The sequence below is a fragment of the Sesamum indicum genome, linkage group LG10 (assembly GCF_026168435.1).
Source record: "Sesamum indicum cultivar Baizhima isolate 11 linkage group LG10, ASM2616843v1, whole genome shotgun sequence".
Lineage (NCBI taxonomy): Eukaryota > Viridiplantae > Streptophyta > Magnoliopsida > Lamiales > Pedaliaceae > Sesamum > Sesamum indicum.
In genome coordinates, this window is record NC_142666.1 from 4,373,928 (window position 1) to 4,401,920 (window position 27,993).

The 27,993-nt window shown below is 31.4% G+C and overlaps 2 protein-coding genes across 2 annotated transcripts; one reads left to right on the forward strand and one right to left on the reverse strand.

Annotated features, from left to right (window-relative positions):
* Positions 1-4,847: 4,847 nt before the first annotated feature.
* On the reverse strand, positions 4,848-5,291 carry LOC148785199 (uncharacterized). The gene has a single exon (XM_088885908.1). The coding sequence runs from the start codon at positions 5,289-5,291 to the stop codon at positions 4,848-4,850; it is 444 nt and encodes a 147-aa protein (XP_088742034.1).
* A 6,947-nt stretch (positions 5,292-12,238) lies between these two features.
* On the forward strand, positions 12,239-21,603 carry LOC105172394 (bidirectional sugar transporter SWEET17). The gene is made up of 6 exons (XM_011093793.3): positions 12,239-12,381; positions 12,486-12,522; positions 12,808-13,018; positions 13,977-14,138; positions 15,216-15,335; positions 21,254-21,603. The coding sequence occupies exons 1-6, from the start codon at positions 12,348-12,350 to the stop codon at positions 21,407-21,409; spliced, it is 720 nt and encodes a 239-aa protein (XP_011092095.2). The 5' UTR covers positions 12,239-12,347; the 3' UTR covers positions 21,410-21,603.
* The last annotated feature ends 6,390 nt before the right edge of the window (positions 21,604-27,993 follow it).

The window sequence follows — 27,993 nt, forward strand, 5'->3', positions numbered from 1 at the left end:
CAATCTATAATTTATTTACTAATTAAATTTAAATTCCTAATAATTACCAATTAGTCTTCCAATTACGTACAAAATTCTACGGACGTCACAATTCTCCCCTCCTAATAAAAATTTCATCCCCAAAATTTAAGTAACTTACCCGTTCAATGGAATAAATAGAGATATTTCTCTTTCATATGCTCCTCAACCTCCCAAGTCGCCTCTCTTGGGGAATGATGACTCCATCTCACTTTTACCATCAGTATATCTTTTTTTCTTAATTTACATTTATATCCAAAATCTCTGCAGGCTCCTCCACATTCAAGTTTTGCATTAACACACATCCCAAACCCTGTTTAGAAGCATCCGTATACACTATATATCCACCACTACCAGACGGCAAAATCAAAATCGGATTGGAGGTTAGTCTCTTCTTCAACTCATCAAAACTTTATTGACACTGTTCCGTCTATTGAAATTCTACCCCCTTTCTGAGCAACTTGGTTAGAGGATTGGCAATTATAGAGAAACCCTCAACAAATTTCCTATAATATCCAGCTGACCCTAAGAAGTTTCGGACTTCAGTGGCATTCTTTGGCACTCTCCATTCCATAATAGCCTTTATTTTTGAAGGGTCAGACATAACCCCATCACCAGATATTACATGCCCAAGGAAAACCACTTGATTTATCCAAAATTCACATTTACTTAACTTAGCATATAACTCCTTCTCTTTCAAAATCTGTAACACTACCCTCAGATGTTGCTCATGCTCTTCTCTATTCTTCGAGTATACCAAGATGTCATCTATAAAAATAATAACAAAGTGATCCAAATATTCCTGAAATGTACAGTTCATCAACGCCATGAATGCCGCTGGTGCATTTGTTAACCCAAAGGGCATCACTAGAAACTCATAATGACCATAACGAGTACGAAAAGTTGTCTTCGGTATGTCATTCTCTGCTATCCTCAACTGCCAATAACCAGACCTAAATCGATCTTTGAAAATGTTGTAGCTCCCTTTAATTGGTCTAGCAGGTCATCAATCCTCGACAGTGGATATTTATTCTTCACTGTTACCCTGTTTAATTGGCGGTAATCGACGCATAACCTCATACTCCCATCTTTCTTCTTCACAAACAGCACTGGTGCTCCCCACAGTGAAGTACTCGGCCTAATAAATCCTTTCCCCAATAATTCTTTGATTTGCTTTTTGAGCTCATGTAATTCCACTGGGGCCATTTTGTACGGCGTAATAGAAATTGGGGCAACTCCTGGAAGAGTTTCTATGGCAAAATCCACTTCCCTATGCGGTGGCAATCCTGGTAAGTCGTCAGGAAATACTTCAGGGAAGTCTCTCACTATCGGGATTTCCTCCAATGTGGCATTAACCTTTTCGGTATCTACCACATGGGCTAGATATGCTTCACAACCCTCTAACATCAATCATCTTGCCTCCATGGCTGATATTACACAATCTGGTACTACTCGACGATCCCCCATAAATATTACTTTTGATTTGCTAGAACATTCGATCATTACTTCCTTTTTATAACAATCAACTATTGCTTTATGTTGCGCTAACCAATATATCCCTAGAATCACATCAAACTCCTTCAAATTCAGCACTAAAAGGTCTACAGGTAAATTTACATCTCCGATTCTCTCTAAGCTCTCTTTCCTAACACTGTTCACTACCACACCCCCTCCCACGGGCAAATAAACCATCAAATTACATCCCAATGGGCTATTCTCTCCCGGTATTTTAGATACAAATTCGGATGAAGTATATGAATGTGTAGAGCCAGGATCAATTAGAACATAAGCCGCAATGTCATATAACAATATCGTACCTGATATCACGTCATTCGATGCTGAGGCTTCCTCTCTGGTAATGTTATATATCCTTGCCTGGGTCTGTTCCTGAGTAACTTGTGCTCCAACCCCCCTCATACCGCTACCAATAGTGTGGCCACTCTCATCCTCTCTCTCTTCTTCGCTTTATATATATATATTATTATTATTATTATTTTATTTATTTAATTAAAATTTTCTCAAAATACCCTTTACGTCCTTCCTAATTTTCTTAATTAATAGAGTTTGCTTTCGAATATTATAAAGATCTCCAATTTAATCCATTCAAGTTTAATTATATCCCAAATTCAATCTATAATTTATTTACTAATTAAATTTAAATTCCTAATAATTACCAATTAGTCTTCCAATTACGTACAAAATTCTATGAACGTCACAGGTACGATGGTTGGCTTGATCTCTAATTAACAGACAATCCTGAAAACGTCAATAAGATTTAATCTATTAACATCATTAAGAATTAGAAATGGTGTGATCATGGAATGCTTCGGCTCTTTCCTTGTAGATTTTTGAATTCTCGTAGGCGTCATTCCGTAACTCCTCAAGTTCTTGTAATTGCAACTTTCTTTGCCCTCCCGCTACCAAATTGAATTGCTTGATTGCCCAATATGCCGTATGCTCATGTACGATGGGGAGGTGACAAGATTTACCATAAATCAAATGATATGGAGACATACCTATGGGGGTCTTGTACGCCGTATAATAGGCCCAAAGTGCGTCATCTAAGCGTGTACTCCAATCCTTTCGGTTAGGATTCACCTTTTCTCGAGTATTGATTTGATCTCTCGATTGGAGACTTTCGCTTGACCATTCATTTCGGGGTGGTAGGCAGTCGAGATTCGATGAGTGATATAGTATTTCTTGAACAATGCCTCAACCACCTTGTTGCAAAAATGTGTCCCTCGGTCGCTTATAATTGCTCTTGGCATACCAAACTTAGAGAAAATGTTAGCCTTGAACAAATTCCACCAACAGGTTTAGAATCATTGGCTTGAGTAGCCTTTGCCTCTACCCATTTGGACACATAATCTACTCCTAAAATGATGTAAGATTTGCCAAAAGAATATAGGAAAGGACCTATAAAGTCGATTCCCCACACATCAAACACTTCACACACAAGTATCGGGAAAGGGGCATTTGATTACGATGGCCAAGGTTTCCTACTTTTTGGCAACTTTCACATGATTTACAAAATAGATATGCATCTTTGAACATACTTGGCCAAAACAAACCGCATTCTAGCACTTTTCGTTGTCCTTTTTGGTCCAAAATGACCTCTACATGCATATGAATGAAAAAACTCAAGAATTGAGAAGATTTCAGTTTCAGGAATGCACCTTCGAAAGATTTGATCCGAACAAAATTTTCATAAGTAAGGCTCTCCCACACATAGTATTTGGCATCACTTTTGATTTTGTCTTTCCTTGCTCAAGTAAATCTTGTGGTAGAATGTCGATAACTAAGAAATTGACTATATCAGCGTACCATGGGGTGACTCCTTGAATGGTGTGAAGATGTTCGTCCGGGAACTTATCATTTAGAGGTGGTGGGTTTTCGTCGGTGACCAATCGGCTAAGATGGTCAGCTACAAGGTCCTCCGCTCCTTTCTTGTCTTTAATCGTTAGGTTAAATTCTTGTAGCAGCAGTATCTATCTTATCAGTCGTGGTTTTGTTTCTTTCTTTGACAACAAGTATCTCAACGCTGCATGACCAGAATACACAACAACTTTCGTTCCAAGTAAATAATGGTGAAATTTTTTTAAAGCAAAAATAATAGCCAAAAATTCTTTTTCCGTTGTGTAATTGCTTTGAGCGTTGTCCAACATTCGTGAGACATAGTATATCACGTGGGGATCTTTTCCAATCTTTTGGCCTAGGACAGCCCCGATGGCGTGGTTACTAGCGTCACACATTATCTCAAAAAGGTGGTTCCAGTCAGGGGGACGAATCACCGGTGCTGATGTTAGGGAATCCTTTAACTTGTCAAAGGCTTTCAGACAAGTCTCATCAAACTCAAAATTTGTGGCTTTCTGCAGCAGCGCACACAATGGTTGGGGGATTTTTTAGAAGTCCTTGATAAACCGTCGATAAAATCCTACATGTCCAAGAAATGAACAAATCTCCCACACGATAGTGGGATAAAGCAAGGATTTTATGACGTCTATCTACTTCTATCCCCCTAGAAGACACGATATGCCCTAGAATTAAACATTGATCTACCATGAAATGGCATTTTTCATAATTCAGAACAAGATTTTTTTCTATGCACCTTTCAAGTACTTTAGTTAACTTTTCCAAACAATCTTCAAATGAGTTTCCGTAAACAGTAAAATCATCCATGAAAACTTCAATGAAATGTTGAACAAAATTGGAAAAAATAATAACTATATATCTTTGAAAGGTAGCGGGTGCGTTGCACCAACCAAAGGACATTCTTCTATAGGCGAAAGTTCCGAATGGGCATGTGAATGTTGTTTTCTCTTAATCTTCCAGCGCCACTGGAATTTGATGAAAACCTGAATATCTATCAAGACAACAATAATGAGAACGACCGTTGGCATTGGGCCTCCCTTAAAGGTTTAGTGCTTTCCTCTAGGAGTGTTCTGTGCATGCAAGTCGAAGGACTTAAACCTTTAATGTCGGCGATAGTCCACCCAATGGATTCTCGGAACTCGCGAAGCACTCTGATTAGTTTTTCCTCCTCAAGATTAGTGAGTTTGCTTGAAATAATTACCAGTAATGTTTTGTTCTCCCCCAAGAAGGCGTACTTAAGGTGTTTTGGCAACTCCTTCAATTCCAATGTGGGCGCCTGCAATAAAGAGGGAACAATTTTGGTGTAAGAATGCGGTAATTCAATGAAAGCAACATGGGAGGCAAAGTTCGAAGAGCTTCGAGTTCAAGAATGGTGTCACCGATGCTCGGATCTATGACCATGTTTTCTTCAAAGATTTTTTCTTTCTCTAATGTGAGGTTTTCTTCCAATGCGTATTTCACATGGTCCTTGCTTTCAGTTGCTGTGGAATCCTGCACAAGAGGTCGAAAATATCTACAAGAAGGGCGGTAGGTAAATCAGTCGAATACCTCATGGATTCATAGAAGTTGAATTTTATTATTTCACCGTTGAATTCCATGGTGAGACTTCCACTATGCACATCGATTTTTGTTCTAGTTGTCTTGAGGAACGGTCTTTCGAGCAAGATTGATGTGGAATTGGGGGAGTTGTCCTCTCTCATATCCAACACGTAAAAGTCGGCGGGAAACACCAATTCATTTACCTGTAATAGAACATCTTCCAAGACTCCTTCCGGGTAGACTATAGAGCAACCTGCAAGTTGGATGACTACCCCTGTTTCCTTTAAAGGACCAACATTTAAAGACTCAAAGATGGTGGGAGGCATAACGTTTATAGAAGCTCCAAAGTCACACATAGCCATCTTTGTTCCAATCACACCAATTTTACAAGTTATAGAAAACGTACCTGGTTCTTTGCATTTTAGGAGTAGTTTTCGTTGGAGAATTGCAGAAACATTCTCCCCCATACTTACCCATTCGTTTCTTTGAGTTTTGTAGTGCACAGCTCTTTGAGGAATTTTGCGTAGCGTGGTATTTGCTTGATGGCATCAAGTAAAGGGATGTTTACCTCCACTTTGAGGAATGTCTCAAAACTCTCTTTTTCTTCCTTTTCCTTTTTCGCTTTGGTGAACCTTTCTGGGAAGGGGGGCCTGGTTACCAAAGGATTCAGATGGTCCTCTTCGGATTTAGCTTGTTTTTGTTGGACTTTAATTCTTTTTTCGGCTTTCTTTTCAAGGCGTGCCCATATTTAGTACCATCTTCATTCACATTTTCCTACAATTCCTTTCCAATACAAAGCACAATAGCACAAGCATTTTGTCTAGGGTTAATGACAGATTGAGAAGGTAGCTTACCTTGAGACTCTAGTTTGCTAACAGACGACGTCAGTTGGCTGATTTGAGATTCCAGATTTTGAATGCTCGTTTGGGTCTACTATTGAAACTGTTGTGCTTGTTGTTGGAATTGTTGTGTATTGGTCACTAGTGCTTTCATCATGTCTTCAAGATATGGACCAGGTGTGGGATTAGGCTGGGGAGGTGGTGGCCTGTATTGGGGTCTTTGAAGGTTTTGGTGTTGGTTACCGTAACTCAGATTCGGATGATCCCTCCATCTGGGGTTGTATGTGTTGGAGAAAGGATCATATCTTCTCTTTTGTTGTCCAGTAAATCCTCCTACAGCATCGGCATGCTCGGTGGTTGACACTTGAACAGTTGGGCACATGTCGGTGGCATGCCCCGTTAAAACGCAAATACCACATGCTTTGACTTGTTGATGTTTGTCTACAACAACTTTTTCAACAAGGGATGTGAATTTATTTCAACGATCTTCAAGAGTACTTACCTCATTACTTCTCCTTATGGATCATCGTATCTAACCCCATACTGTTGCGTGTTGGATGCCATAATTGAAATCAGACTACGCGCTTCGGTAGGGGTTTTATTGAACAGTGCTCCTCCACTTGCCGCGTCTATTAGTTTCCTATCCATGCTTGGTAGACCTTCATAGAAGTACTGAGCAACAAGTGATCCGGGATCTAATGATGAGGGCAACTTTCCACAAGTTGATTGAATTTTCACTAATATTCAAAAAGACTCTCTCCTGCAAATTGATGAATCGCGTTGATCTCCTTCCGGATTGTTGTGGCTCTTGAGGCAGGGAAATATTTCTCAATAAACTATCTCTTGAGATCATTCCATGCTGTAATCGATCCCGAAGGTAGAAAGTACAACCAATCCTTGGCTTGATCGGCAAGAGAGAAGGAGAATGCCCTCAATTTGACTTGTTCCTCGCTTATACCTTGTGGATGCATTCCGGAGCACACCACATGGAATTCCTTCAGATGTTTGTGTGGATCTTCACCAGCGAGACCACGGAAGGTAGGAAGTAAATGAATTAGTCCAGATTTCAGTTCAAAGTTTACCTCCAAGTTCGGGTACTCAATGCACAGTGGTTGCTGGTTCAGATCGGGCGACGTCATATCCTTGATCGATCTTTCAGGAATCAAAGCCATTATTTCTTCTCCGGATACGCTCGAGGACTCAGCAAAGTTATGTCTTTTTCGTCTTCGTAGGGAGTGGATGTTCCTTCAGATTGTTGCTTAGTCTCCCAACGAAGTCTTCGTACGGTCTTCTTGATTTCGGGGTTGTATTCTAATTTACCTGTATGAGAAGACCTTGGCCAAGTAACAAAAAAATAAATAAATAAATAAATCTACTTAGAAATGCGAGTCCCCGGCAACGACACCAAAATTTGATGGGTGTCGAAACTACCAAAATTTGATGGGTGCCGAAACCACAAAAAATAATTCCTCCAACACTTGTGAAAGTGGGACTAGGGTCGATTCCACAAGGACTAGTATAAGTTGATTTCTTTAAGAAAAAGAAAATAATAGCGGGAGATTTGATAATAAAAAAAAATAATTAAAAATTAAATAAATTAGAAAACAATTGAAATTACCTGACGAAGATATGAGAGATAGATTTTCCAATTAAGGCTAGGATCTTGCTTGATTCTTGTGAGTTGATAATTGATGTAAAAATAACACATATGTAAACAAATAAATCAGTTATGGTTGTTGGTACGACCTAACAACGTCACCTTTTCTTACCTTTTCGTCAGCCAAGGTACGATCGTTGGCTTGATCCCTAATTAACAGACAACCCTGGGAATGTGCACAAGATTTAATCTATTAACAGCATTAAGAATTAGAAAGGCCTGATTCTAATCACCAAATTCCTACGAGGATATTTCGTTTAAACTAGATCATACATTCCCCATAACATAACTAATTACTATGATATAATTAATCATGCTACGTTGCTACTAAGCATTAAACTAAACAAACAATTACAAGAATTTGTAAAGTCTAATTAGCTAAGCAAACCTTCTTGATAATGAACAATAGGCTATATCATTTAAAAATCAGATGTTTGTAATAAAAGCACAGAGAATAGCATGAATATTCATTTAACAAGTGTAAAAAGAACAGATTATATCTCACAGCATGTTACGAATCAAGCAATCACCATACCTTAACCAGAAAACAAAGAATTTAGCCAGACATGTTAATGGAAAAACACACTAAGAAGTGGAATTCTATTAACACTGGCAATGAATTCAAACTAAAGGAGAGAGTATGAGAGTGAAATAAGCTAATAAAATAAAGTATTCTATTGAATTCCAGGATCTCATTCAAATGAAGAGACCCTCCCCCCCCCTCTTATTTATAATAAAAGTCTCCTACGAATAATGAGAACGACCGGCTAACCTTTCTAATATTTGATCTATAAATGGGAGTGGAAAATGATCTTTCCTAGTGGCGGCATTAATCTTTCTATAGTCAATACAAACTCGCCATCCATTTTGAACACGTGTGGGTACTAAATTTCCAACAGAATTTTCGACTACAGTGATACATGTTTTCTTAGGCACTACTTGAGTCGGACTTACCCATTCGCTATTAGAAATTGGAAAGATCATACCTGCATTTCAAGATCTCCTTCTTTACCACTTCCATCGTCAGGGTAAGTACATGATTAGTTCTAAAAAAGTAAATAAATCACAAATAATATATTTTAAGGAATCCTTTCCAAATCTAAACACATCATTCATTTTTTCTCTTGTGGAAATCACGCCTTTCCTTTCTTCATCCATGTTGACCAAATCACTAAGCATGGACATGTTTAGTCAATCCCGCAAATCTGCCTTGAAGTCTTTTCTTCCCTTTTTGGTGCCTTCAATTTCCGGTTTTAGCTCGATTTTTGCCATCTGTATACCATATCATTCCCTTTTAGCTGAATATGTAATAAATTCACATGATTAGAAATATTTTGGCTAAAAAAGAAAGATTAAATCACTATAAAATCATGACAACACCCAAAAAGAAGAATGAGGAATACAATACAAAGAGGAAAAAAATACATACCTCGCAGACTCCACAAGTAACATACTCACAAAACCATCGTTTCGAGAGGGTGGAGAACTTCGACACATCATAATTGCTTATAACGGGATGAAGTTTCTCCCTCGCCAGTTGACCGCATCATCCCAATAAGAAGTAACACCCTATGGTTATTGGTCCCGTAGGTAAAGTAACCTTTCCCCATGCCATGAGAAACTAGATTAAAAGAAGCATCCCGCGGACGCTTCAAGCTACTCCCACCAAAAGCAAGAGGGGGGAACGTCGACCACTAGAAGCATCCCTTGCCCATTGAGGGCTAGATCCTCGCCTCTCACTAGAGACCTTCCCAAGAGAAGGAGGCAAACAAGTATTTCCTGAAGAATTTTTCTGAGAAATCTTAAACCGACGCTCCTCCTCCAAAGAGATCTTGCTTACAAGGGGTAGCAATCACATTAAAACTATAAGTACCGACCACACCAAAATAAATAAACATGTAAAAAAAGAAGAATACCATTATACAAGAGACCCTCAAGTCATAAACTTGGTCAAATAACCCAACCCCAATAAAAGACATCTTGAGGTTAGGCAGGGGAGTAGAAAAGAGGAGAATCAACCTCCGAAACACAAAGACCCTAACTGGAGTCACGAACATACAAAAATCCCTCATTCCACGGACCTCAAGAAGAAGTGTAATCCTCCAAAGACTAACGATTATTGCGGGGGTAAAAGCAGAAGAAAGAAACATTCACTATCTTCTTAATGGACAATAGAGTATAGAAGGCTTTGAGAGAAGGATCGAGATCTAGTTCGCTAAAACGATGAAGAAACCCAAAGAAAAACGTGAAGGCATCGGGAGTGAATTGACTGATACTGAGACAGACGCTTCTAACAATTTCTACCAACAAGGGGTGAGGAGGAAGGGTAAAACCCAAAAGAGAAATACACGGAATAAATCGTGAAGAAAACCAACGGAGGATGTTTTATCTGTCCCTAGTGGAAGGAATGAGGAACTCAACTGAAGGAGAAGAATTGTAGTTTCCCTCCAAGAAGTAAAATTCGTCATAACTCAATACACTATTGCACGAATCAACATCCATGACACAACATCGAACCCTAAGTGCGGAAGAACATTCTCCCCTAACCTCATCAGAAATCGAGTAGGAGAAAAAGAAGCAAAGGTGAAAGAAACATCTAGAGAATCAAAAAGACAAGTTGGAAGGTTGCATAAATATAGCTTGACCGACTTCTAAAGCAAGATTATCGTTGTCCTCATTTAAATCAATTAGGTTGGGAGTACGAGAAGAATTTGAAGAAAGACAACGTGGCAGACCCTCGCCTGAAGGAAGAAGAGAAAGGCGAGAAGAGGCCCCCGACTAACGAGCCAAGGCACATCGCCTCGGCCCTGTCGGTTGGAGCGTCCACCTCGATCAGCCTGCTAGTTGAGGTCTCATCACCCCTCCTGGCCAAGACCATCTTCGCTCCCTCCTTGGTCGGGACGGGCACGATTAGAGTTACTGGAGGATCCTACCCTACCCAATGGATTAACGGAAGATATCGCCGGTAATAGAAGTATTACGAGAAGCTAATGACAAACAAAGTACGAAGGAAACAATAGATACTTGTGAAATTAAAAAAGCAAATTTTAAAAATTAAAGAGTACCTTTTCAGTTGGACATTCCGAAAATGGATGAAGGATGAACTATGTTGCATCGAAAATAACACACTAAAAGAAGAGACACTCAGTGAAGATCAAACAACAAAAAATTCGGACAACCCAAACAATAGGTATATATACAAAACTGGAGAAGAACTTTCCAAATTCATGACGATACTACTTACCAAGTTCCAAATATTCCCTACCTCAAATATTCGGAACTTAAGGGGCAATTGATATGGAAAGATTATAAAGGCAATTGATACTCCCAATTGATATAGAAATTAATTATGCAAAAAAATCATATTTTTTTTAATTGACCATAATTTCAAATTTAATTAATTTCTTTTAAAAAAAGAAATGATGCCATGCGTGGTTCTACCAAATTCTTTTTATCGAGTTTTTTCTTTTAATATTATAATAAATAAATAATGAAAACCCCTCTAACTTGTTCATATAAATTTAATTAATTAAATTGCATAGTCGTCTTTGATGGACAGCTACAACATATATATCTTTTTTCGCAAAGTGGGAACTTTGGCCGTCAACTTTCTGTAATTATATATATAAAATCTTTGCTCAAATATTTATATTGAGGTGTGAAAACTTAGGGTCAAAATTTCGATATTATTTTAATTTCAAATGTGATAAAGTGGTGGGAGCAGCTGAGGATTTCCGTATCTGAAAGAAATTAGAAAAAGAAAAGTATATATTATGAATCCACATATTTTTTCTAAATTTATTTGAATAAACTATTGAAATATCTTATGACTTTTTGTCAGTCGGGCCAGTTTTAAAATATGTCACGTGAAACGTACTTTGAGTTGACATAAATCAAGATAAATAAATAAAAAAAAAAACTTATATATGCTTTCTTCACTAAAAAAAATTACAATTAATTATAATATTAATGACGTTGACTAAAAATTATGATGAATTACTATTCTTAACTATTATTAAATAAAATCAACGCAAAAAATTAATTTTTCCATCATGAAAAAATTATTTGTCACAGCTAAAAACCTATATCGAAACCCTTGACAAATATTTTAGCCATTCTTGACAAATATTGTAGCGATAATTACATATCACATGTTCACGAAAGCTTAATTAAACAAATAATTTTCACTATTTTTTTAAATTTTTTTTGAAGCGATAATTACATATCACATGAATTTTTAATAAGATTGAACAATTTATTTACTTACTATATTAATATAAAAATAAAAAAATAAATTAAATAATTCGCATAAAATGACAAATACTCATAAGCACTCCTACTTATTTATCACAACAATAAATATATGAATAAGCACTCGTATTCATTTACTTCTTAAAAATTCTAATTCGAAAACACGATTCAATCATATTCGAATCAATTATGCAATAATTATAATAAATTAACTATATATAATTACTATATAATTCAAATATAATAATTAATCACATAATAAATACATTATTAGTTATATTTATTATATAATATATCAACCAAATTTAACTAGACCTGATTTATATAAAAATTTATAGTATTTTATGTAATTGACCACTAGCTAGGGACTAGAGAGTCATTTTCAGAACAGCTGATGATGAGATCAAAATTTTCATTTTCACTTATATAATTCCCCATGTGATAATGGGTCATCACTCATCAACCATATACAATCATTCATTTCTTGTTAATAATTAAAATTATTCGTTTCTCTCTCTCTCTCTCTCTCTCTCTCTCTCTCTCTCTCTCTATATATATATATATATATATAACCTGTGGCCTTAGCCAGCATTGTTCTCAAACCATATCACTCTCTACGACACTCTTCCTCTTCAGCTTCCTTCTGCAGACCAAAACCTCTCCGGCCGGCCATGGATGGGTTAGTTTTCCTGGTCGGCTTCATAGGTAAGACGTCACTTCATTATATGTCCTACTATGTCTCTTTGTGTTTTACATTATCTATCTATATATATATATATATATATGCTAATTATACAATATGTTTGCAGGGAACATCATCTCATTCCTCGTGTTTCTTTCTCCAGTGTAAGTACGAAATATATATACAACACAAAAAATCATCTTGGAATTCCACGACAGGAAACGGCAAAAATTCTTACTCAATATTCGTTTTGATCGAACCAAACTATCTACAAATAAGATACACTTGTCAAGCGCCAATTATACGACAGGTGTATTGCTCTTGCTATATAATAAATTTAGATTCGACCAAACCCGATCCGGGATATAATTTCCGCTCGACGCACTTTCTTGAAAAATCTTGCTAAAACAGTAGTAGTGGTCCTGAGTTGTGGGAAATGTTGGTTGCAGGAAGACGTTCGTGAGGATAGCGAAAAGTGGGTCAACGGAGGAGTTCGACAGCCTTCCTTACATTTGTACACTGCTGAGTTCATCTCTGTGGACATACTACGGAATCATAAAGCCTGGGAGTTATCTTGTGGCCACTATCAATGGCTTTGGAGTGGTGGTTGAGATCATATATGTGGCCTTGTTTCTTCTCTTTGCCCCTCCTTGGAACAAGGTAACTTTATTTTTTTTTTTAATTTCTTTTCTTTGCACGGGCAAGCTAAACGATCTTTTATCACATATTCGTGTTATTGTGCACTGATGTTATATTTATATGGTGAATTAATATATATGATCCCACTTTTAAATTACAATCTAATTTTTTAATTTGAAAAAAACATGTGTGTCAATTACTTATTGGTGTAAAACGTGACACGTAAGTGTAATAGAACATTTGGGTCGTTCTGTAAATACATCCCCGTTCTCAAGTCCAGAAATGGGAGACTGTTCTTTTTTTTTTTTATCTTTTTTAAATTCTAAATAGCGATCGAAACATATTTGATTTGTGTGCGTAATTTAAGATTTTTTAATTTTTAATTAATTTAAATTATAATTCATGTATGGCAGCTAAAGGCAGATTTTTCTGTAGTGAGATAAAGTGAATAAATGATTGCAAGTGATTAAAAGTATGGATAGAAAATTATTGATACGACTAATTAGTCGAAAATAGATTGTTATTTGTGGGAGAAATAAGAAACTAAGGGTAATCGAGATAATTCATATTTTCTCGATCAAATTAGTTATCTTAAGGACTTGAATCTTAATAAATTTTGTATTTATCAATTATTTGATAATTCTGATTCTCGTGGAGTATACCCTTTATCCTAAATTTTTAGGTCGATTTTTTTAAATTCAAAAGATGAACTAAACGGAGATATGAGATATCAAACACTTTAGAACTGAATAGAAAATAAAAATATATAAATAATAAATTTTCTATGTGATTATATTTGAGGCAAAGACCTCTGATCGGCAAAGAAATATTTCTTTTCAAATAGAGATAATTACATTATTATTTCTTAAAATTTGATGCAACTACAACATATATAAATCTTTTATGATTTAAAATTATATTTAATATTCTTAATATAATTTTCGTCTAATAAATAAATTCGTGTGATTTATTGGGACAGCGTAGAACAGCAATACTGTTGGGAGTCGTAGATATTGGATTTTTCGCGGCAGCTTTGTCAGTCACATATTTACTGTTGCATGGGGACATGAGGATTAATGCTATTGGTTTCATGTGCTCAGGACTCAACATTATCATGTACGCTTCACCTCTTGCTGCCATGGTAAGAAACTTCTCCCTCTCTTGTCTCCCACTTTAAGTCTTACACATTATGTATTAATTATTGGGAAAAGTATTATTTTAATATGTTAAATATATCTAATTTTAATTTTAGTTCAATAATTATGTTCATTTTTTTTTAGATCCAGTAACTTACGAAATTGCTTACTTTTAGTCATCTGACATATTTTCGGCCAATTTTACCCCTAAAAGTGCATATGAAATAAAACTGCATTTTGAAAGTTGTATAGGGGTAAAATTATTCGAAAATCTACTAGAGGACTAAAAGTAAGTAATTTCATAAGTTACTGGACCTAAATAAAAATGGACATAGTTATTGGACTAAAATTAAAATTAGGCATACTTAGCGGACTAAAATAATAATTTTCTCTTAATTATTCATGCAAATGTCAATCCTAAAAAATTGGAGGAGATCACGCAAACCAATTAAACAATTCAATTATCTTTTTTAATTCCTACATATATATATATATATATTATCCGTAATCACACGTCACTCTGATTACATATAATAGATTATTTTTTATATTTTAAAATGTATTATAAATTAGAATAATAAAATATATAAATAAACATATTATATTTAAAAAATAAATAAATAAATAAAACCAACTTACGGATATTATTGACACAATCAAAAAATTAATATTACGGTATTACAAATTCTCATTTGCGAGTGAAAAAAAAAAGCCTTTTTATTATATATATATATTAGTATTTATACAATATATATATATAATAATTAAGGGTGAATAGCAATTTACTCCCCTGTGATATTGAAAATGAGCAGATTATCTCCTTATAAAAAAAATATAGCAATTTACCCCCCTATACTTTTTAAAATGAAGCAATTTACCTCATTATACAGGGAGGTAAATTGCTTCAGTTTAAAAATTATAGGGGGTAAATTGTTGTATTTTAAAAAATATAGGGAGGTAAATCGCTATTTGTTTTTTCATAAAGAGATAATTTGCACATTTGCGATATCACAATGAAGCTATTGTATTTTTCCCTAATAATTAAATAGTAACAATAAATTGTTGGGGTGTGAGAAATGCAGAAAACAGTGGTGACAACGAAGAGTGTGGAGTATATGCCATTTCTTCTCTCATTTTTCCTCTTCTTGAATGGAGGGGTTTGGACTTTCTACGCAGTGCTTGTCAAGGACTGGTTTCTCGGGGTAAGTATTTTTTTATCTTTTAATGATCCCCATAATTTATATTTACTAGCAATCGAAGCATATTCTCGACGTATATATATTATATAAATTTTATTATATTTATTTAATTAAATAAAATATAAAAAATAAAATAAAATAACTTTTAGTGTACATTAATAAAAAGTTATTGATGTAACTAATTAATCAAAGAGATGATTATTTATAATTGAAAAAAGTATAAGGGCATTTTAATCGATTCTTGTTTTGTCTGCCAAATGTATTTATGTCGCTACAAATAATTAACATTTAACCATAACTACTCGACAGAGTTAAAAATATATAATAGTAGTAAATTATCTGACCCTGCCACGCAACATTTGTTGGTCGTAGTTCTTGCAAGTATAGCTAAAATAGTTGCTATGGTGAACTACAAGAAATATATTATTTAACCATGATTTTTTGCCATTCGAATTATGCCCGTTTTTACACTTTTTTATTGAAACTTTTTTTTGGGTCAAATTACAATTTCAACTTTGCAAATTTACACTTTGCCATATACTATCATTTTTTTATTAATTTTTTAGCAAAAAAAGATCACATACTGTGCATATGTAAAAAATATCATATTAAATAATATTTAAATATTACATGTGCAATGCATGTGATGTTTTGAAATAAAAAATTTGATTGAAATATAGTTATAAACGCCAAAGTACAAATTGTCATAAAGTTGAGATGATAAATTAACACAAAACAAAGTTTAGAATACTAAAGTGTAAAAACAGTCATAGTTCGGATGCAAATAATTAACCCTAATTATAAATAGTCAGAGCAAATAGTAATTGACCATGATCATGCTATTTTTGTTCGTCGTGGTTTTTGAAATATGACTAAAATATTTGCTATGACTAAAAGTCACGATAAATATTTTTACAATGTTTTGCTGTAACAAATAATATTTTTATTAGAAAAATTAATTTTTTGTATTGATTTTATTTAACGATGGTTAATAATAATTATTTTATCATAATTTTTGCATTGAACAAATATTGATTAATTAATTAAGTCTAATTAATATATTAATTTTTGTTCATTATCACAACATGATATTTCTGGGACCTAGAAATTAGAGTGTCGGTCCATATATTTATTTATTCAATTTATTTCTGTATCGTTGTCCTATTGCTCGTAAACTTTAAGATATCACAATCATTATGTCCTATGTTTTGGGACCATTATGTATTAGATCCAAACAAGTTTACAGAATACCAGCTGTCGGAATACATTCAATATATATATATATATGTATGTATTTTTAAATTTTTATTATATTAATTTAATAATCTGAACATAAAAAGAATTCAATAAAACTTAAATATACTAATACTATAAATAAAATTGAGTTTTCGCTACATTATAAATAATCACAGCTTAAAAATCGTGGTAAATCAAGACTACTAACCACGACTAAACAAAATAAAAAAAAAATTTTAATTTTAATCATAATTAATCAATATTCTACATGGCTTTTAGCCATAGTCAAAATATTCGTCATGGGTTTAGTCATGGCTAATGTTTTGACCACAATTGTAGAAACAACGGCTAATGGCCGTCGCAAAGTCGTGGTTGATTTGTCTTTGCCATGATTTTTTTTTTACTGTAGGAATTAACGGTAGTGGAAAATTATATTTTTTCTAAAGGGGTGATAATAATTAGCTATAGACTAAAATTGTGGTAAAAAATCGATATAAAAACTTAGAATATTCACCATGAAAAATTATTCTTGTCATGGATGTGATGCTTTTGTCATGACTTGTAGCCATGACATATGTTTTTCTAACCATACTCGAAAAATCACGACCAACAACCGTTACATGACTGAGGTTAATAATTATGTACTGGAGCTATTCATTTTTAACTATGGAGCGATTAGCCATAGTTAAATATTGAATTTCTTCTACTGTGTCTAACTGTACAATCACTCACTACACGTCATTCAAAAATTTACAAGTATATCGCTATTAAGTGGCGAAATCTTATACAAAATACTCCCTTAAATACAATATACTAAGATGTATATCTATGATTTTTTAAAAAGTAATGAATATTTATGTAACTAGGCCTAATTGAAATAAATATTTGTATAATTTATCATAAAAATAAATATATTTTAAAAAATATTTTAAATCAAATCTATTTTGTCAACCAAAAGAATTACTCCATACGTAAATATAGTATATAAATAAAGAAGTTTTTAGCTGATTTAATTAAAGGTGTTATAAGGGCACGTTGTGAATATAACAATGAGAGTCGTAATCATCAGTACTGTATGAAAACGATGACAGCACTTCGGAATTGTCGGGACACACATTTCCACATGTGATTTTTAGGGCACCCCCCCCCTCCCCCCCCCCCCACCAAATCATTAATTCTACGTCCCTACTATTTATTGTTTGTTTGCCCTTTTTTCTTGTCTTTTTACATTATCAATATTTCTTCATTTTAGTGTATATCTTAAATAATTCATTCCATTAGTTTTTTATTAATTTTTTATAGGTAAATGAACCAAAATATTCCTGTAGATTACGAAATATCAAACATCGGGAGGTATTGGTATTTTTCGAATCATAAATTTTAAAGAAAATCATTGTAATTTACCATTTATTTATTAAATTAATATTAATTAATTTCATTTTTAGCATGATGAAGTTCAACAATTTTGAGATTTTTTAATTCTATCAAATTATTATTTATTTTTAAAAAAAAATTCAAAACATGTTGCTGCTGTTTTCAAAGAAAAGAATTAAATAGTACTTCTTATAGAGGGGAAAAAGAATTATTCCCTGCATTACAAACAGTTGTGATTTAAATTTATAAAATATCAGTACCATATACAACGGTTGAACGAAATTAATGTAAAAATTTAAATTTATTATGCGATCGTAATTAATTAATTTTCATCAAAAGTTAGACAGAGTATCGTTTTCCTTCTAAAATTTATATTTTATTTTTAAATCTTTCAATTAACTTTTTCCCCCTAAAATATCATTTTCAATAAACTAAACCAACTTGCAAATGGGAACAATTTAAATCAAGAAAAACAATTATGTCCATTTCTTTTCACGTTGTCCAAATCGAACTGTCCCATAGCTGTACTGTTGAATGATGCTAAGTTCAATGGTTTTGTTTCTCTGTGGTAGAGATTTAACGCCTCATCTGTCTACCCTTTCAACCACTACTTAATTTTAAGAATAAATTACACTGAATTTCTTTAAAATATGATATAATTATAAATATTTTATTTATTATTTGCATGTTCTTATTTTAATAATCGTTCAATTCATTAGTTTTCGTAAGTTTTCATTTATATTTTCTTAATTAGTCAAAATGTTATTGTGGACTATGAATTATAATTTTTAGAAAAAAATAAATTTATTTTTACGGACTAAGTGGATAAATTTTTAAAATTTTCCATCCACCTCGTCTGATTTAGTTTTATAACTTTATATGTTTTAGAAAAGTACATTAAGGCAAAATATGCTTCTGTCCGAGGATTATATATATAGGTTCAGAAAAATCAAGAAAGTGTTGGTAATTTTAAAACAATAAATGAATATTCATAATTATGCCGAATTTCACAAAATCACGTTGTAAGTTACCCTAATTTTACAGATTTTCTATTCTTCACTGCCCTATAGGATAAAGGTCATGGCAGACTCGATATGTACTTTAGATATAAAATGAAAAATATAATTATTTTAAATTCACGCGTTTTATATAAAAAAATTCACATGTTTTCTAGATGTACGGACTAAAATTGCTATTCATCAAATTTGTAAGACTAAAATTGGCACCACCTCTTAATGTATGATTAAGACTTAAAGTTGAAACATTATCAGCCACATAAATCGCAATTTTATTTTTTTCATTTTAGTCCCTCAAATTTGATAGGAATGAATTTCAGTCCTTAGGTGCAAAGCGCATGAGAATTTTCCCTTCAAAAAATGGCGAAATTCCTGATTTTGGATCATGTGTGCCTCACGTGATCAAGTTTTTTTTTTTTATTATTATTATTATTATTGTTGTTGTTGTTGTTGTTGTTGTTGTTGTTGTTGTTGTTGTTGTTGTTGTTGTCGTCGTCGTCGTCTTAATGGCTAATGAACTACACAAAATTAAAAATATAATGAGATAAATTTGTCACGTCAATATTTAATGTTCTGAGAGTGAGTACCACACGTCAATATGGTTGTTTTAATTGTTCACAATTATTAGATATAAATTTTGATACTAGCGATTTTAATCGACTTTTTCAATTAATTTCGTATTTTAAAAAATAAAGCAAATTAATCCCTTATTGATGATTTAAATAGCGAGATAATTTGTTTCATTTTTCAAAATATTGGAAGATAATTTACTATTTTATTTTTTTATAAAAAAATATTTACTAATTTTTCCCTATAATAAGGGGGTAAGTCGCATTTTTCCCTATTTATTTGATACGACACATATAGGATCATGACCAAAATCTCTGTGACCGTTAATCATCTTCAATCTCTATACATGTATGGTTGTAATTATCTATTATTCCTGTTTAATGACATTTAAAATACACGTTGTAAGTGTCGGAAGCCTTTGTCTTAAGTTAATTACCTGATGAAAACAGTTGCTCGTTATTAGGTTCTAACCCCCCCTCCCCCCCCTAAACAAGTGTTTTTTGAAATTTATTATAATTATAAATATCACCTTATTATTTAAAAAATTATAAATATTCTCTAAAATTAACGATTGTTTAACAAATACTCAATTAGTTCGAAAGTCATTAATTCCAGGAGGTATTTATAATTTTTTAAATTTCAAAAAAGTTCGTTGTAATTTACACTAAAATATATTAATAAAAAAACTCCGCAAACAAAAACGACAAAAGCATGGCAAAAAAATAATTTATTATCTATACAATAAATCACTACTACTTGTAAGACATGATAAATAAATATTATCTACTACTATCAAAAGAAACATTCGTCGTGATTTTACCTATGAACAAAAATATCTGCTGTAATTTTCAATTGTAATTAATGTTTCGATCTCATTTATCGAAACAACAGCTAATGATTATTATGCAATCGTAATTAATTAATATACGCCACAATTTTTTAGATTTTAAACCCTTTTATTTATTATTTATTTATTTACTGGTCTACAATCATTTTCAGAACTCTACTCCACCTTATTGGTGGTGGAGAAAAGGTTTGGTCCACATTCTTTCAACAACTCTATGATTTAATTGCCTTCACAGCCACAAAATTATTGTCACTTAATATATATTTTTTGTCATAATTTTAATATTGTTATTTACTCTCCTATTATTAATATTGTACCAGATAAATAATAACTATCTTTTTAAAATTTGACATAATTATGAATACCATCTATTGTCTGAGAAACTATTAATACTTTTTTTCAAATGAAAAATAATTGTATAGCCCATACACAGTGCAGCAAAAATTACTACTTTAACCTTATTGATTTTCTTTTGGAAAAAATATAAAAGAAATTGAAAGTGTGTAAAGTAATAATCTATAATGCATATTAGTCCCTAAAAATATCTAGAAAATTCTAAAAAAATATATAAAATGATATTCATAAATGAGCATTACGGCCAGTTCAATATAAAAATTGAATAAAAACCTAACGGAAGCTAACTGCATTGACTCGTTGTTAGACGGACATCGGAATCAGGGGTATTTACAATTTTTCAAAATAATAATAAAAAAAAATTCTAATCATGCTAAGTTTCAGAAGAGGTGTCTATAATTTATCGTATTTCACTTTTCCGCCGTGTCTCTCAATAATTTCTCATATTTTCTTTACATTTTCTACTTCTGTCTCCAACTCAATTTGTTACTTACTAAGATGGATGAGATTGGGGTGGCATGCAGGTACCAAATGGGACTGGATTTGTGCTGGGAACACTTCAACTGGTGCTCTATGCAATTTACACCAACTCTAGACCACAAAAGCATTCACCAGTGCAGAGATGGCAGAAAGAGCCCCTCCTTCCACCACCACCACCACCTCCTCCCCAAGAGTGTTGAGAAATGGAAATGGCAGCTCTACTCTTTTTCCAAAACCCTGTTTAATTAGTTGAAAAAATACAAGTCATTCTAATCAGTTTGTATGTATGCATGAGTGCTTATCTTTCACATAATTTCTTGCATTGTACTAAATATGTGGGTGTGGATTGGTAAGAGTTTGCACTATGAAATACTAGTGGTTTCCTTTTATTTTATTTTTACTTTTGGTATATTAAATTGACATGTCTTAATATTAGGACATAATACGCAACACTTTCTATCGTTTGCAAAATTATAGGTATATCTTCTTAGGGTGTTGCCGTCTTAGCTTAATGTACCTGAGGGCGTTTATACAAACGTTTGCCACTGAATAATGAGTATTTGTAATTACGACTATAAAATCCAGAAGTGTACTTAATTAAGTGTTTATATTTGAGCTTAATCTCATGGGGTATTAATATTTCTTTTAGTTTAGAAAAGGATATTGTGATAATTAAAAATATTTAAAGTTTCATTTATATCTTCAACAATTCCTATAACAATTTTCACATTTCTTCTGAAATCAACGCTGAAATTTTTGTATTCAGGAATTTTTCATTAAAAACTTTTAGTAAATTTATAGTTTTGAAGCAGGACTGTCGATGAGTAGAACAAGAGGGGGGGCCATGTCTATTGTACCCAATTTGAACCTATTAGATCCAAACACAAGCCCGGACACAGTTTGAGTCAGGTCACTGTCTAGCAATACCGATGGGTCATTGTACCCAATTTGGACCTAGCAAGCACAGAACATGTATGAAAACTAGTGAGTTTTAAGAAAGGATCCATCACCTATTATGAGATGATAGTGATTTCCTGTACGTTCAAATGTGAATTGTGCTTTCGGAAGTTTGTGGTCAGAGCGGGTGATCAAATAGGACAGTGATTTCCTGTGTTGATTAATTGGAGAAATACAATCAGAATATTAAACAGATGTCTAGTATAGGATGAAAAATGGGGGTAATTATTTTAATAATAATAAAAAAAAGAAAGTAACGTTGTTTGAAATTTTTAAAGGAATAGGTGGCACCATGATTTTTTAATCGTGGTGCCTGCCATTTTTATTTAAAAAAAAAAATTAGCGGTGAAATTGCAGTGCCTTTTTTTACTTAAAAAAATAAAAACAAAAATTCAGTGGCACCGCGATATCAGTTCGTGGTGCCATTTTCTATATATAAAAAAAACCTTGGATGTTTTTGTCCCTAAAAATTGTGTATTTTATCTTTAAATTAAAAATACACATGGTTTATCAATTAATATAATTCAGATGGTTTATCAATTTTCAATTTAGATGGTTAATAATATGGATAAACTACATTAATATTTTTTGAGGTTAGATCAAATCAAATTACACAAATACTGTTTGTGTTTCATTATAAATTAAAATTATGTTTTTCTATAAAAATATATTCTAATAATAATAATAATAATTTTTTGCTCGATATCGTTACTTTAATTCAGTCACACGATATAATTGTTGTCAGTTTTAATTTTATTTCTTTTAAAATATAAATACGAATAAATTGGCTCCTAAATGATTTAATTGGTCATTTAACTTCTTATTATATTACGTCGTTTCGAAATCTAATGAATTGAGCTAATTGTTATACGGCTGTTAAAATCAGGGAGTATTGGTGACAATTTTCAAACAATAAAAATGTATTTATAATTATACAAAATTTTAATAGAACTCGTTGCAATTTACTAAAAAAAACAAAAGAAGAAATGAAAAATGATAATATACATACACAATTAAATTATTATTCGAAACGACGTAATATAATAAGAAGGTAAATGATTAATTAAAATATTTAAGAGCCAATTAATTCGAGAAATTAAATGATGTGATCATTTAAACGAGAGAATCCATGTGACGGAAAGCCTAATATTTAATTAATGAGATTAATTAAATATAGGTTAGGTTAAATTAATTTGATAAGATGATGTTTAATAGGATCAGATGAATTAAATAAATTTAATGATATTAAATAAATTTGGTCAGACTCAATTGTATGATGGAATTAGTTAATTGGACTATGGGCTAGAATTTATTTGTCAATTCATGGTTTATTTGCCAAATCTATTTATGTCACTACAAAATATATTTAACCATAATTAATTGATATAATTAAAAATAAATAGTCGTAGTAAATAATCAACATTGATCACAATAACGAAATGTTTTCTGGTCATGGTTCTTGTAAATATGGCTAAAAATCTGTCAGGGTAGATATATGTCATATATTTTGGATTGTTGGCTGTAGTTTTTATAAGTGTGGCTAAAATATATGTCATGGCTCATAGTTATTTTCATAAAAAATAATCTAAGTTTATGCATCAATATAATAATTATTTAACACAATTTTAGTCTATAATCAATAGTAATTTTTTTTTAGTATCGATAAAATTAATTGGTTAGAGGGATGGTTGTTTTGTGAAAGAAATAAGAGTGAATTATATCGACACTTTGTGAGGTTAAATCTAATTGCACAAACACTTTATGTCATTTATAAAATTACAAATATTACCCTTTATTCAATAACAAAATTTGATACAAACATCCCCGAAGATATATTATACTAACACTTTCTTAGGGTGTGTGCCTGTAAATTTAGAAAATACAATGGGTGTTTGTATAAATAGACTTAACTCAAGGAGGCATTGATGTAATTTAGCAAAGAAATAAATATATTTATAGACATTTTGGTCCAAATTTATTTTGTCAACCAAAATAATTACTCCACACTTAAGTATCTATTACCTTCATTTCATTTCTTCTCTTTAAAAGCATCTGCTTAGATTAGTAATTTCAATATTTTTTAATAATTTTATAATTATTTTTTTTCTTAATTACCCACTATCCCACATTACTTCTCCATATTTATTATAATTTATAATTATAATTTATTTGTTTAATATTTTTTTTCTTATCATCTCACAACAAGGTTCTTTTTATATGCTCGTAGGAACCGCATGCGATGATAGCTAGTAGTATATAAAATAAAGATTGTTTTAGCTAATTTTTAATTAGTTTGTTTTTCTTGTTTTACAACAATTAATAAATTGAGAAAAATATAAACAAACCTCTCTAGGATACTGCAAATAAGGAAATTACCTCATATAAAAAAATATAATAATTTACTTTTTTGTATTTTTTAAAATACAACAATTTATCCCCTCTATTTTTTGTTTGCTTGCTCCTTTTTTTTTTCTTGTCTTTCTACATTTATTTTAGGGTAAATTACAGTGATCTCTCATTCAATTTTATATGATTATAAATACTTTATCGTATTTTTTAATTTTTATCAAATTATTTTTTTTAAAAAGAAATCCTTAAAACTTGTCCGCGCTTTTTCTTAAGAAAATAATAAAATATATATATATCGTTCTATATATTATAAATGACTGTTACTATCTATTACCACTAAATAAAATGAATGTAAAAATTTAAATTTTAACTATCGTTAATTAATATTTTAGTCCGATTGTAAAAATAACTACTAATAATCATTATGCGGCCATTGTTAAAAAAGAAATCATTTTGAAGACACTAATAACCAAATTGCAAGTGGAAACAATTCAAACCAAGATCGCGACTTGGCCATTTTTTAATTTTTTTGAATTAATTTATTGACGAGTCGTGATTTAAAATCACGACTCTTCATGTTTTTATTAATATATTAAATATAATTATAATATATATATATATTTATTAATAAAAAATTAAATAACTCCAATTATGTCCATTTCTTTTCAGGTTGCGCTGTACTGCTGAATGATGCTAATGTCAATGGTTTGGTGGAGATTTAATGCCATATGTCTGCCCTTCCAACCCCTAAATTTTAATGACTTCTTATTCTTCACTGCCCTACAAAATAAAGTTCACAGCAAACTCGATGAGTATTATTTGAAATTCGTACATTTTATATGAAAAATTTGCATAACACTCCCTATATTTTGATAAAATAGTGCAAAATTCCCCTATATTATTTTTATAGACAAAAATCCCCAGTATTATGAAAAAAGTAATAAAATATCCCATTTTCGTTAGAAATTAACGAAAAGTTCATGTCACATACCTGAAATAACAGTGGATCTTTTTTTTTTTTTTTGCACTTTTTTTTATATTATTTTCTGCATGCAAAATTCTATATTACCCTTTTTTTGGGGTGTATAAGAGAAAATCAATATTTTAGTTTAAATATATTTAATAAATTATATATTATTGATTAATTTATTTATTTAGTTTTAATATATTCTAATTAATTATATTTATTTATGAAATATATTAACTAAACATAAAAAATACCTAAACTGTATATAAAATTTTTAAAAGTTAAAAATTTAAATTAACAAATCACAATACAAAAATTAATATGCGAACTTAACTTTTCAAATTAAAAATTTATACGAATATAAATAAAATTCATTTATAATATTATATATTAGTAATTATATTAAATTATTATTTAATTTAAATATCTATTTATAAAATATACTAATTAAATATCAAAACACTAAAAAATTATCTATCAACTTTTTAATTTATATAATTTACTAAGTTAAGATAACTAATATATATTTAAACTAAAACTTTAATATTTTTTTTATTATTTTTAGATTTTGTATAATTAAATACTTTTGCTTAAATTTTTAAAATTTTATTTATTTATTTAACTTCTTCGAAGAACACTGGGTGACCTTCGTGGCCCTTCTTCTCTCGGCATTAAGGGCGATATCGCCCCGGATCTGGACAACGGCCCAAGTCACCCCCACGGCAATGGGGCGAAGCGAGGTCGCCCAGAATAGTCTGGGTGACTCGTTGTCGCGCCCATTGATATATACATATATAATATTATGTATGTATAATATATGTTTCAGTTTAAGTCTTACTTCCCTCTACCTTTGTGGTTTGTGTCTGAAACGAGAATGTATTTGAATTAATTGATGGAATTTTGTGTAATTATATTTAATTATGATGTCAAATCAATATATTTTTAATTAAAATATGTATATATAACATATTTTAAAATTAATTACTGTCCAAGAAATTAAAACTGAAAATGAAACCACAAAGTAGGACCAAAATTTGCATTACCTCTTAATGTGTGATTAAGACTTAAACTGAAACTTCACCAACCACATAAATCTCAAGTTTTCAAATTTTAGTCCCACGAGTTTGATGATTAACCAATTCAGTCCTTGTACAGTGTGAATGAGGGTTTTTTCCCTCCAAAAATGACGATATTCCCGGTTTCTAGTCATGGATCATGTGTCCGTCACGTGATCAAGTTCCGGTGATTATTATTATTATTATTTTATGAACAACAAATTAAAATTATACAAAATTAAAAATATAACAAGATAAATTTCAAATGTTAATATTTGAATGTTCTGAGACCAAGTGTCGCACCCCAAAAAATTACGGAATAAAAAATATAATTTTATCAAATATTCGTCAAATCTATCATAATTATCTATATTGTTTATATATTTTCTCAAGTGACAAGAAGTTACAACTATGTAGAATTATTATGAGTCCTAAAAATATTTTGGCATTTTTTCTAATTTTATGTCTATTTCATGAGGAAAAAACCAGACAGCCCTCCCCCCTTTTTCACATGCTCTTCTGAAATTTGTTATAATTTAAATATGTTTTATTATTTGAAAAATTATAATTATTCTTCTAAAATTAACTGTTGTTTAACAAATACCAATTTGTGACAGTCCAATGAAAGGATATTTGTTAAACGACCATTAATCTTAGGGAGGTATTTGCAGTTTTTCAAACAATAAGGGATATTTATAATTATAACAAATTTTAGAAATGTCTGTTGTAATTTTTTCTAAAAATATTAATAAAAAAACTCCACGACCAAAAAAGGAAAACACACTACCAAAAAGAATAAATTATTACCTACACAATAAATCTCTACGGCTTGTAAACCATGATAAATAAATATTATCTACTATTCTCAAACAAAACTGATGTGAAACTTTAAATTTTAACCACGATTAATCAACACTACTGTAGTTTTATCGGTGGAAAGAATATTTATCATAATTTTTAACTGTACCTAATGTTTCAATTCCTCTTGCAAAAATAACAGCTAATATCCATTGCACTATCACAGTTAATTAGTATTCATCGTAACTTTTCGGATTTAAACTTTTCTATTTCTTATTTATTTAGTTTTTGATCTACAATCATTTTCAAAACCCTACACCACATTATAAATGTAGTCATGCTATACCACAAAATATATATATATATATATATATAAACATAAAACAAAAAAGAAAAAAAATAAAAAGAAAAAAATGTTACGTCCACATTTACTGTAGTCTTTTGAGTAGGACTAAATGATTATTTATGGTTTGTCCATTTTCATTTATGTGTGGAAATCAACTTCTTTGTATATAGGACAGAGGGTTTATTGCTGAACGATGTTAATTGACAAAACTCATATATGTTATAATCATTAGTCTATTCTTTCAACGACTCCATGATTTAATTGCCTTCGTAGCGACAAAATATATTAATGGTGAAGCCAAACTTGATTTGT